The 13926-nt window shown below is 45.8% G+C and overlaps 1 protein-coding gene across 1 annotated transcript in view; it reads left to right on the forward strand.

Annotated features, from left to right (window-relative positions):
• Positions 1 to 8747, forward strand: part of LOC140076629 (H-2 class II histocompatibility antigen, E-S beta chain-like) — a 68841-nt gene extending 60094 nt beyond the window's left edge. The window contains exons 4-6 of the mRNA XM_072123237.1: positions 4279 to 4392; positions 4489 to 4521; positions 6957 to 8747. Coding sequence (XP_071979338.1) covers positions 4279 to 4392; positions 4489 to 4521; positions 6957 to 6973 — 164 coding nt within the window. The 3' untranslated portion in view covers positions 6974 to 8747. The remainder of the gene's footprint in view (positions 1 to 4278; positions 4393 to 4488; positions 4522 to 6956) is intronic.
• Positions 8748 to 13926: the final 5179 nt, after the last annotated feature.

Here is a 13926-nt window from a genome sequence, read left to right on the forward strand (position 1 = left end):
GACATCAAGCCTGACCTACAAGAAGCCTAATGATATTGTGTGGGATTAAAACCAAAGCAGTAAATCTATTCCAGAAGGAGCAGCCTCCCAGCTGTAGACAGCGCTGTACAATGTTTCCATGTGGTTGCATCTCTTCAGCACAGTGCAGGGAACTGGTTTAGCTGAGTGAGAGGCTCGTGACTAGGGATCTGCCTTACAAGGAGCTAAAAGAGGCATGGTGGCCTTAAAGGGGTCTTCTCGTCTGGGCAGTCACATTCAGTTTCATTAATCTGCCGTATATAAACATTTTTTCAATTAGATGTTATTAAAAAAAATTGCCCTGCGTGAGGATAATTTCCCATATATGTAGTAATATGGTCCCTTAGAAACAAGACTGTGCCCTTGGATACGGCCACCTCTGCTGGAGGGGTTACACAAAGACACAAAGGGTGAAATGTCCTGCAGCCGTCCTGTGGTAATGATAGCCACGTGGTCGGGCAGGGCTCAGTAGTGCACATCTGGCCACTGCTGCTAGAGTGCGGGGTGGTCGTATCCAAGGAAGCCATCTCATTTCTAAGGGACTGCATGACTACATTTATAAGAAATTATCTTCACACAGGAACATTTTTTTAATAACATCCAATTGAAGAAATGTTTAGATATGGCAAATGAATTTAATTAAATGTGAATGTCCAGATGGGAAACCCCTTCCCATAAGGAGAACTCTTACTTCCCATCAGAGGACTATAAGCAGTCTAAGGGAACATTCACACAACCTTCTGCCCTCCCTCTCCATCGTGGGTCTGGCCGCAGATTGAGCCCTTACTTGCATCAAAATGTCTTTCACAAGTTCTTTATGGTTCTACCATCAACCAGATACAAACAACACTTGAGCGCACACTCAGCTTAGCAAATCCTCTCCTACAAGCCTTTTTCTAGTGAATGAGATCCCGTCCATCATATCTCTGCAGATTTATTAGCTTCTATATTCACTGTGGCCCTTACTAAATATTTGACCCTTTTATAATGTGCTACTTAATGGCAACATTCAGCTCTAACAAATTCTCAGCAGACTCCGAGATCTATGAGTAACACTGAGCAGAACGCGGACATAATTACATATACACTCAGCGGCCACTTTATTAGGTCCACCATGCTAGTAACGGGTTGGACCCCCTTTTGCCTTCAGAACTGCCTCAATTCTTCGTGGCATAGATACAACAAGGTGCTGGAAGCTCCTCAGAGATTTTGCTCCATATTGACATGATGGCATCACACAGTTGCCGCAGATTTGTCGGCTGCACATCCATGATGCGAATCTCCCGTTCCACCACATCCCAAAGATGCTCTATTGGATTGAGATCTGGTGACTGTGGAGCCATTTGTGTCCAGTGACCTCATTGTCATGTTCAAGAAACCAGTCTGAGATGATTCCAGCTTTATGACATGGCGCATTATCCTGCTGAAAGTAGCCATCAGATGTTACAGGGTACATTGTGCTCATAAAGGGATGGACATGGGCAGCAACAATACTCAGGTAGGCTGTGGCGTTGTACCAAGGGGCCCAAAGACACCATGACACCACCACCACCAGCCTGAGCCGCTGATACAAGGCAGGATGGATCCATGACACCACCACCACCAGCCTGACCCGCTGATACAAGGCAGGATGGATCCATGACACCACCACCACCAGCCTGAGCCGCTGATACAAGGCAGGATGGATCCATGACACCACCACCACCAGCCTGACCCGCTGATACAAGGCAGGATGGATCCATGACACCAGCACCACCAGCCTGAGCCGCTGATACAAGGCAGGATGGATCCATGACACCACCACCAGCCTGACCCGCTGATACAAGGCAGGATGGATCCATGACACCACCACCACCAGCCTGACCCGCTGATACAAGGCAGGATGGATCCATGACACCACCACCAGCCTGAACCGCTGATACAAGGCAGGATGGATCCATGACACCACCACCACCAGCCTGAGCCGCTGATACAAGGCAGGATGGATCCATGACACCACCAGCACCAGCCTGACCCGCTGATACAAGGCAGGATGGATCCATGACACCAGCACCACCAGCCTGAGCCGCTGATACAAGGCAGGATGGATCCATGACACCACCACCACCAGCCTGACCCGCTGATACAAGGCAGGATGGATCCATGACACCACCACCACCAGCCTGAGCCGCTGATACAAGGCAGGATGGATCCATGACACCACCACCACCAGCCTGACCCGCTGATACAAGGCAGGATGGATCCATGACACCAGCACCACCAGCCTGAGCCGCTGATACAAGGCAGGATGGATCCATGACACCACCACCAGCCTGACCCGCTGATACAAGGCAGGATGGATCCATGACACCACCACCAGCCTGAACCGCTGATACAAGGCAGGATGGATCCATGACACCACCACCACCAGCCTGAGCCGCTGATACAAGGCAGGATGGATCCATGACACCACCAGCACCAGCCTGACCCGCTGATACAAGGCAGGATGGATCCATGACACCAGCACCACCAGCCTGAGCCGCTGATACAAGGCAGGATGGATCCATGACACCACCACCACCAGCCTGACCCGCTGATACAAGGCAGGATGGATCCATGACACCACCAGCACCAGCCTGAGCCGCTGATACAAGGCAGGATGGATCCATGACACCACCACCACCAGCCTGAGCCGCTGATACAAGGCAGGATGGATCCATGACACCAGCACCACCAGCCTGAGCCGCTGATACAAGGCAGGATGGATCCATGGCACCACCACCACCAGCCTGAGCCGCTGATACAAGGCAGGATGGATCCATGACACCACCACCACCAGCCTGAGCCGCTGATACAAGGCAGGATGGATCCATGACACCACCACCACCAGCCTGAGCCGCTGATACAAGGCAGGATGGATCCATGACACCACCAGCCTGACCCGCTGATACAAGGCAGGATGGATCCATGACACCCCCACCACCAGCCTGAGCCGCTGATACAAGGCAGGATGGATCCATGACACCACCACCACCAGCCTGACCCGCTGATACAAGGCAGGATGGATCCATGACACCACCACCACCAGCCTGACCCGCTGATACAAGGCAGGATGGATCCATGACACCAGCACCACCAGCCTGAGCCGCTGATACAAGGCAGGATGGATCCATGACACCACCACCACCAGCCTGAGCCGCTGATACAAGGCAGGATGGATCCATGGCACCACCACCACCAGCCTGACCCGCTGATACAAGGCAGGATGGATCCATGACACCACCACCACCAGCCTGAGCCGCTGATACAAGGCAGGATGGATCCATGACACCACCACCACCAGCCTGACCCGCTGATACAAGGCAGGATGGATCCATGACACCACCAGCCTGACCCGCTGATACAAGGCAGGATGGATCCATGACACCACCACCACCAGCCTGAGCTGCTGATACAAGGCAGGATGGATCCATGACACCACCACCACCAGCCTGAGCTGCTGATACAAGGCAGGATGGATCCATGACACCACCACCACCAGCCTGAGCCGCTGATACAAGGCAGGATGGATCCATGCTTTCATGTTGTACCAAATTCTGACCCTACCATCCGAATGTCGCAGCAGAAATCGAGACTCATCAGACCAGGCAACATTTTTCCAATCTTCTACTGTCCAATTTCGAAGAGTTTGTGCAAATTGTTCTTAGCTGAAAGGAGTGGGACCCGGTGTGGTCTTCTGCTGCTGTAGCCCATCCGCCTCAAAGTTGGAGGTACTGTGCGTTCAGAGATGCTCTTCTGCCTACCTTGGTTGTAACGGGTGGCGATTTGAGTCACTGTTGCCTTTCTATCAGCTCGAACCAGTCTGCCCATTCTCCTCTGACCTCTGGCATCAACAAGGCATTTCCGCCCACAGAACTGCCGCTCACTGGATGTTTTTTCTTTTTCGGACCATTCTCTGTAAACCCTAGAGATGGTTGTGCGTGAAAATCCCAGTAGATCAGCAGTTTCTGAAATACTCAGACCAGCCCTTCTGGCACCAACAACCAGGCCACGTTCAAAGGCCACAAATCACCTTTCTTCCCCATACTGATGCTCGGGAGAACTGCAGGAGATTGTCTTGACCATGTCTACATGCCTAAATGCACTGAGTTGCCGCCATGTGATTGGCTGATTAGAAATTAAGTGTTAACGAGCAGTTGGACAGGTGGACCTAATAAAGTGGCCGGTGAGTGTATATATAATAATAACTAGAGGTGTAATCCTCTCTCTCTTCATTTACAGACCCTCATTTATCAGATGCAGCTAAAAACAAGATGGCGACCGGAATTGTGGGATTCGTGTTGGGAATTGTATTCTTCATTGTTGGCCTTGTCATCTACATGAGAGGAAGAAAAGGTAATAAAAAATAATAAAACATTCCTTATGGGGTCTGGATCAGGAACGAAGGGTAAAACTAGGTCTCTAATATTCGGTTTTTGTTTTCATTTTCAGTGCAAACCCCGTTCCATGGACACCAGACTGAACGTGAGTCGTTTTTCATATTTTGTACCGGCTGCAAAAAGTTGTTTTCTTACAATCCCTGTTCTATATGTAGAGGAAAAACAAAATGTCGCCTCCCAGTTTATAGACGGGTCTAGAATCATGAAGTGCAAAAACAATCTCAGATGCAAATGCAATGCACATCTCTTGTACCTTAAAGTTTACAAAATTTTACAAAATGGCCCGGGGCTATAAAAATAATAAAAAGAACATACTCGGACCCTCTTCTGTACTCCTCCTCAGCCACAGCACCGTCCCTGCTGGCCTTTGAGGTGTAATGATCGGCAATGATGTCACATTGACTGTGTGCATTCTCACTAGAGCTTGCAACTGCTGCTGTAGCAGGCGTGTGGATCTAACATCACAGCCAGCCTCTGCATACAAACACAGTGGGGGTCATTTACTAAGGGCCCGATTCACGTTTTCCCGACGTGTTACCCGAATATTTCCGATTTGCGCAGATTTCCCCTGAATTGCCCCGGGATTTTGGTGCACGCGATCGGATTGTGGCGCATCGGTGCTGGTGTGCACGCGACGCAAATCGGGGGGCGTGGCCGAACGAAAACACGGCAGATTCGGAAAAACCGCCGCATTTAAAACAAAAAATATGTCGCGGAGCTTGCACTTACCTTCACTAGGAATAGGCCGGTGAACTTGAGTGCGTTCCGATGCTCTTCAGAGCAGCAGCGCCACCTGGTGGACGTCAGAGGAACTGCCTTAATGAATCCTGACCAGACCCGAATCCACCCCAGAGAACGCGCCGCTGGATCGCGAATGAACCGGGTAAGTAAATGTGCCCCAGTGTGAGGGACCCCTTTCTATAAACCCCTGCAGGACTCCATTAACAGAAGTGTATGAGGGCTTGTTATCTGTGGGACAATTTGTACTTTTTAGGGACACCATTTTATATTCCACGCAATGTACTGGAAAGCTGGAAAAAAATTCCAATAAAGTTGACAAAAAAGTGCATTTGCAGCATTTTCTTGTTGGCTCTGTTTTTATGCTTTTTTACTTTGCGCTCCAAATGACAGGTTTCCTTTTTATCTTTGGATCGGTGCAATAACAGAAATACCAAACTCATATGGGTTTTATAATGTTTTAGTATATTTTAAAAATTTTAATCTTTTGTACAGAAAAAAAAATGACATTTTGCCAAATTCGGAGACCAAGAACTGCTGTGTAAGCTGTAATTTTTTTTCGAGACGCGCTGAGGTTTTTGATTATATCAATTTGGAACCTATATGACAGTTTGATAATTTGTAATTCAATTATTTATGGACTTATAATCATTTATTGATGATACAGAAGGTCAATCAAACATTATAAAAGAGAAATAAATAGAAGTCATAAGGCGTAGGGGAAAAAAAACAGCAGGATCAGACTACACATAGTTTGCATGTAGTCTGTAACCATGGAAACACATAGAACTGGAGAGGAGACACGAATATCAGTTTTTACAGTTACAAAATTGCAATTAGAATTCTTTATTTTAGAGGCAGCAGAGGAATAAATTACAATGATAAAACTCTACAGATCTTTCCACTGATAGTGAATATTACAGCCTGGAATAGTCCTGTACTAAAAGCCTGGAATAGTCCTGTACTAAAAACCTGGAATAGTCCTGTACTAAAAGCCTGAAATAGTCCTGTACTAAAAGCCTGGAATAGTCCTGTACTAAAAACCTGGAATAGTCCTGTACTAAAAGCCTGAAATAGTCCTGTACTAAAAGCCTGGAATAGTCCTGTACTAAAAACCTGGAATAGTCCTGTACTAAAAGCCTGGAATAGTCCTGTACTAAAAGCCTGGAATAGTCCTGTACTAAAAGCCTGGAACAGTCCTGTACTAAAAGCCTGGAATAGTCCTGTACTAAAAGCCTGGAACAGTCCTGTACTAAAAGCCTGGAATAGTCCTGTACTAAAAACCTGGAATAGTCCTGTACTAAAAGCCTGGAATAGTCCTGTACTAAAAGCCTGGAATAGTCCTGTACTAAAAGCCTGGAATAGTCCTGTACTAAAAGCCTGGAATAGTCCTGTACTAAAAGCCTGGAATAGTCCTGTACTAAAAGCCTGGAATAGTCCTGTACTAAAAGCCTGGAATAGTCCTGTACTAAAAGCCTGGAATAGTCCTGTACTAAAAGCCTGGAATAGTCCTGTACTAAAAGCTTGGAATAGTCCTGTACTAAAAGCCCGGAATAGTCCTGTACTAAAAGCCTGGAATAGTCCTGTACTAAAAGCCTGGAATAGTCCTGTACTAAAAGCCTGGAATAGTCCTGTACTAAAAGCCTGGAATAGTCCTGTACTAAAAGCCTGGAATAGTCCTGTACTTAAAGCCCGGAATAGTCCTGTACTTAAAGCCTGGAATAGTCCTGTACTAAGTCGCTTTGTGGTCAGTAATTTCTTTGTTTTCTCTTCTTCTTTCAGGCTTTTTGTCGCAGTAATCCGGATCCTTCATGTTATATTCTCAGCTTGTAACTGTTCAGTTTATGACGCATAAAGAAGGAGATGTCCCTCTCGTGCCTAATGTAAATGCTATAAATACGCCATGTACTTACATTGTTCTGGTAAAGCTTTGCTCATGCTCTTAGCAAATTGCTTATCTGATTTAAGAATTGCTGAAGTCTGTTCTTATAAGCTCCAGATCGGGGGTTTTGGGTAAGTTTAAAAAAAATCCAAAGGAGCCGGGGAGAGGAGCGCTGCTCACCCCCGCCCCTCTCCATAGGGGAATATGGCAAACGGCACTGTATTCCGTAGAAATATAGGACATGGCTATGGAGCGGTATGGTGCCGCACATGTGTTGCACTGTACCGTTCCCATACGGTGCCGTGAGGCCATTGCGGTGTATGGGGGCCGCATTCACACGACCGTATGGTTGACGTATGTACGGCTGAAAGCTTGCGGCTGTACATACGTCCCCTATAGAAAGCAATGGCTGCATGGATACCCATACGGTGGCGCGAGTGTGCACGGGGAAAACATCAGACATGTCCTATCTTTCCCTGTGTGACGGCGTCATGCATCACTATGGAGAGGGGTCACCGTTATACGTTCGTGTGTGTGTAGCCTAAATGTAAGTGTAAAAAGTCCTTTATGTAAGCAACTCGTACAGAACTTCATACCGCCGGCACATGGCACAGAGAGACCTACGCGTGATTTGTAATGTCTCCCCCTTCTTGGAATGGACCTAAAAATCATACATGACAAAATGCAGGGTACCCTATAGATGCCCCATAATATATAGAAACCAATCAGTTCTTTGTATATTTTAGAAAGTGAGAGAAATGATGCGCTGAATTTTTTTGATAATGTTTCTTAATTTTGCATTGGAGAGACATGTTATATTTTTTAGTCTTGATGCCTTCTAATAAAAAAAACCCGTTCCAGTATGAGGAGTTGTGTGGGATTTATTTTCTCTATTCTAAATAACTAGGTAGATTGCGGCAGATTTATGTATTCATGTATTGTAGATGGGTTTGGTGTGCTCTGGTGCACTGGTGTGTGAGATCCCATCACTGAGCACAGCCCCCCCCCCCCCTCCACTCACACCCAAAGAAAAGCTACTACAGCAGAGGAAGGGGCTATACAGCAGTACAGTGCAGACACCTCACACACCAGTGCACTACAGTGTTCTAAGTCCAGCTACAATCCTGGAGCGTAAATCAATGTTCACGGTCCTGCTGCTACTGACCATATACACAAACGTATGATGACATAGTGGTAGACCAATACTTATCATAGTCTGAAGCTTTCTATGGACAACACTGCTGACAGATTCCCTTTAAGGCCAGAGATACACCAAACTTAATTGCTGTAGAATGGCAGCAGGCCTCAAACTTTGCATTGCAGCAATAATTAGTATTTTGTGGATTCTAAACCTAAATAATTTTCTGTTTATATCATCTCACTGTAGATGACTGCAGGTTATACTCTGTGATGACTCTATGCGATTCCCTGACATGGAGGAGATGTGTGCAATCACTTGTCACATTGTAGCATTTTTCTCTCAAGAGGAAAGAAATATATAAAATATCAAGTGTGTATCAGGAGTCATGAGAAGTAATAAAATGCATCATGTAAGATATTCACAAGCTTCTCATATTTTGCTTGAGGCGTTTTCTCTATAACTTTATAATCTAGAGGCTTTTATATGTTTCATGTGATGGACGAGTGTAACCCGCTGCAGAGTGAAATAAACTTTGTTGCTACACAGTAAACTTGTTCCTTTGTGTTTGTGTGATTATTATATGATATTAATGCTTCACTCATGTTTATATAATAGAAGTTGTGCTTTTGATAGACTAACAATGGAATGAGACTCCTGTAAGGTATAGTAGTGGGTACACGGACACCACTCATCCCTGACAGGGCCGGATTAAGGGTGGTGGGGGCCCCGGGGCTCGAGCCCTGGGAGTCCCTCCTTTAATCCAGCCCTGACCCCTGACCTCCCACACGTTACATGAGAGAGGTCTTACATGTACCGCAGGGGTCACAAGTTGTGGCTCAGCAACTATTAGGAAACTTCAACTACCTACTAAATGTTATTCCCAACACCTGTAAAACATGTAGTGTACAGAATTCTGCCCATTATACACAGAGATAAATACACTGGGGGTCATTTATCAGGATTTTTCTTCCTGCTTTTTCTGTCTTTTTAGAGACATTTTTTGGCGCATTGCAATTTTTGCGCCCTTTTGAGGGACATTTTGAAATGTCCACCGGACTTTTATCTTCTATTCCAGATGTGCTAAATGTCACAAATCACATTTATTATTTCAAATTGTCTAATATTTGCAACATTTTTGGGTGCAAAAAACTCCAGACTAAACCATTCTTAAGGAAAACTTAGAAAATGGAAAGAAGTGACTTGAGACATTTCTGCAACATTTTTGCGACATTTGTAACAAATATCTGAAAAATAAAAAACAAGAAAAAAGTAAGATCCATAAATTACCAAAGAAAAAGACAGGAAAAAGGTCTCCTCAACACAGTTTAGAAAACTGTTTTGGCTGAGTGAGAGGCTTATGGAGACTGACAATTAAGGCGTGTGGAGTCTTATAGCCATGGATGTTCCACTAGGGGGATTCTGGGAAAATATGCAAAGTTTTCCAGGATGGAATTAGGAAAACCGCGCCTCTTTATACAATAAAGATATACAGATAATTGAATGAAAAAATCTGCAATTAGAGAATAAAGACTGAAAGTAGAAAAACATCTGGTTTTAATAAAAATTGTGATGCATCTCTATGTATCAGCCAAATGTCAGCGCTTCATTCCAGCTCTTTACCCAGTAACCGGTGACCGCGGTGCGATGAGCTTCTCCATTGGCTCGTGCACATTGCTCAGCAGCGTCGCTGGGAACCTGATACGTGTTTGTTGAGCTTGTGTCTCTCTGCAGGGACTTTCTGCTTCAGTAATTCTCAGCTTCTCGGAGAGCCACAACTTCAGCAATAAAAGCAGATTGGGGGGGGGGGGGCAATCATTAATTTTGGCACAAATTGTGCTATAATTTACACTGGGATGTAAGATTTTGCCGCAAGGGATTAATGAATTGCTGCAGGCAAAAAATTAGCTACACTGACTCCACAATAATGAAAGTGAAATAGAACTGTAAGGCCTCTTGCACACTAGCGTTGCGTTTCACGTCAGGGTGCAATGCGTGAAAAACTGACGTTTTGGCTGCGTTTTTGTTCCATTTTTCCTTGGAGTAATTTGCGTTTTTGCGTTTTTCACACGCGTGTTGTTAGCGTTGTTTTTGCGTTTTCGGCGCATTTTTGACGCGCGTTTCAATGGGAGACTCGAGCAGTTTTCAAAGGGACCATGGTTTGGGATTAAAATGTGTTATTTAATTGAAAAATAATGTCTTCTGATAATTTGCAAACATCGGCGATCTATTCTTCACTGTTCCGCGCGTATATTATCTCCCGACAATTTAGCAGATGTGAAGAACAGTGAAGAATAGAATAAAACCAGTGAACACAGTGAACACAGGATCATTTAAGATAAAAACACAGTGCAGAACACAGTGCAGAATAGATTACAGATGTTCGGCACATCTGCTTACTTGTCGGGAGATACGCACGGAGCGGTGCGAACAAAATAGCATGTGAAGAACAATATATATGTGTGTGAAGAACACATTGCAGATGTTTCCATACATCTGCAATGTCTTCTTCACACATATATATTGTTCTTCACATGCTATTTTGTTCGCACCGCTCCGCGCGTATCTCCCGACAAGTAAGCAGATGTGCCGAACAGCTGTAATCTATTCTGCACTGTGTTTTTATCTTAAATGATCCTGTGGTCACTGTGTTCACTGTGTTCACTGGTTTTATTCTATTCTTCACTGTTCTTCATTGTGTTTTTTTAATTAAATGATCGTTCGCGAGCAGGGGAAATACTGTTATACTGGTCACCTAGCAACCCTTACGTTTAAAACGCATTGCACTCGCATTGCACTTGCAATGTTTGCGAGTGCAATGCGTTTTTGATACGTCCCCATAGACTTGAATGGGGCGTGAAAAATGCGCGTGAATCGCAAAAATAGAGCATGCTGCGATTTTGACGCGCGTGCAAACGAACGCAAGCACGCGCGTTGAAAACCACGCAAATGGAGAAAGACCCATTGAATACAATGGGACAGAGTGCAATGCGAGTTCTGCGCGTCAAATGCACGCGCAGAACTCGCGCGTGAAAAACGCCAGTGTAGAAGGGGCCTAAGAGGGCACCAAAAATTGCACAAAAAACATGTCAGTTCACCAGAAGGGGGGGGGGGGGGGGTGGGGGTGGGGGCAGGCTGGTAAATCCTGTTGACAATTAGGGAGGGGCATTTAGCATAGTTGCGCAAACATGTGTGAGTTTTACACTCCTTTTGAAGAGCTCCGTGCAACATAGTTTTACACTGTTGCGCCCAGTTCATCTTAAAAATCCACATGTTGACTGCACAATGATGGTAAAAAGTTGCCATTTTTTCTACAAATAAACTCCAGTCCAGTGCAGTGCAAGCTTAGGAAATAGTTTAGAAGGCGATGCTTAAACATTTGCAACTTTTGTGTTACTTTTCAGATGAAAGTCTCAAAAAACCAACAGACTAATATGCCTCATATCAACAATTAGGATAAATCAGGCCCCAAATCATAAAAAAAAAAATAGACATACATTTTCAGACTTAAAGGGGTTGTTCCATTTCAGCAAATTTATGTTATTGTTTGTATAATAAAAAGTGATACAATTTTCCAATATACTTTCTGTATCAATTATTGACAGTTTTCTAGATCTCTGCTTGCTGTCATTCTATAGAAAACTGTCATGTTTACTTCCAGTGGACAGAAATCTGACCCTGGTCACACAGGTGCACGGCTCGTTATATCACAGAGAGTAATCAGAGCTGAGTGTTATAACGAGCTGCGCACCTGGGTGACATAGGGAGCCGCGCACCTGTGTGATATATATAATGAGCCGCGTACCTGTGTGATATAACGAGCTGTGCACCTGTGTGATATAACGAGCCGTGCACCTGTGTGATATGAGCCGCGTACCTGTGTGATATAACGAGCCGTGCACCTGTGTGATATAACGAGCCGTGCACCTGTGTGATATAACAAGCCGTGCACCTGTGTGATATAACGAGCCGTTCACCTGTGTGATATATAACGAGCCGTGCACCTGTGTGATATAACGAGCCGTGCACCTGTGTGATATAACGAGCCGCGCACCTGTGTGATATATAACGAGCCGTGCACCTGTGTGATATATAACGAGCCGTGCACCTGTGTGATATATAACGAGCCGCGCACCAGTGTGATATAACGAGCCGCGCACCTGTGTGGTATAACGAGCCGCGCACCTGTGTGATATAACGAGCCGCGCACCTGTGTGATATAACAAGCCGTGCACCTGTGTGATATAACGAGCCGTGCACCTGTGTGATATAACGAGCCGCGCACCTGTGTGATATAACGAGCCGCGCACCTGTGTGATATAACAAGCCGTGCACCTGTGTGATATAACGAGCCGTGCACCTGTGTGATATAATGAGCCGTGCACCTGTGTGATACAACGAGCCGTGCACCTGTGTGATATAACGAGCCGTGCACCTGTGTGATATAACGATCCGTGCACCTGTGTGATATAATGAGCCGTGCATCTATGTGATATAACGAGGTGTGCACCTGTGTGATATAACGAGCTGTGGACCTATGTGATATATAACGAGCTGCGCACCTGTGTGATATAACGAGTGGTTCGCCTGTGTGATATAATGAGCCGTGCATCTGTGTGATATAACGAGCTGTGGACCTATGAGATATATAACGAGCTGCGCACCTGTGTGATATAACGAGCTGTGCACCTGTGTGATATATATAACGAGCCGTGCACCTGTGTGGCCATGGTCAGATTTTTGTCCACTGGAAGTAAACATAAAAGTTTTCTATAGAATGACAGCAAGCAGAGATCTAGAAAACTGTGAGGAATAGATACAGAAAGTACAATTCGAAAATTGTATCACTTTTCATTATACAAACAGCAACGTTTATTTGCTGAGATAAGAATACCCCTTTAAGATACATGTCCCCCGTGGACTGAGTTTCATGCTGCAGACTTTGCTGTGGGGACTGCACTCAAAATTGTACAGAATGGGGCACATTTACTAAGGGTCCGCAGACCACATTTTCATCAGGTTTCCCGACTTTTTCTGTTTTGAGCAAGCATTTAACAGGGGGTTTTGGCGCAATGGTGCCAACTTTCGCACTAGTCGCAGGATTTAACATTCAAAATTGTGTCGCAAGCCAACTACTTACATGCAAAAAAAAAGGTGAACTCCGGGGACCTGAGCGGGGAAGCGAAACATGCAGGATATCGGGCGCAGGATCTTAGTGACTCCCTGCACAGCGCATTATACACGGACAATGCACTTACATGCACCAGGAAGGAGGTGAACTCTGGGGACCTGAGCGGGGAAGCGACACATGCAGGATATCGGGTGCAGGATCTAAGTGACTCCCCGCACAGCGCATTATACACGGACAATGCACTTACATGCACCAGGAAGAAGAAGGTGAACTCCGGGGACCTGAGCAGGGAAGTGACACGTGCAGGATATCAGGCGCAGGATCTTAGTGACTCCCCGCACAGCGCATTATACACGGACAATGCACTTACATGCACCAGGAGGAAGAAGGTGAACTCCGGGGACCTGAGCGGGGAAGTGACACATGCAGGATATCGGGCGCAGGATCTTAGTGACTCCCCGCACAGCACATTATACACGGACAATGCACTTACATGCACCAGGAAGAAGAAGGTGAACTCCAGGGACCTGAGCGGGGAAGCGAAACATGCAGGATATCGGGCGCAGGATCTTAGTGACTCCCCGCACAGCGCATTATACAC

Source organism: Engystomops pustulosus, chromosome 9 (assembly GCF_040894005.1).
Source record: "Engystomops pustulosus chromosome 9, aEngPut4.maternal, whole genome shotgun sequence".
Taxonomy (NCBI): domain Eukaryota; kingdom Metazoa; phylum Chordata; class Amphibia; order Anura; family Leptodactylidae; genus Engystomops; species Engystomops pustulosus.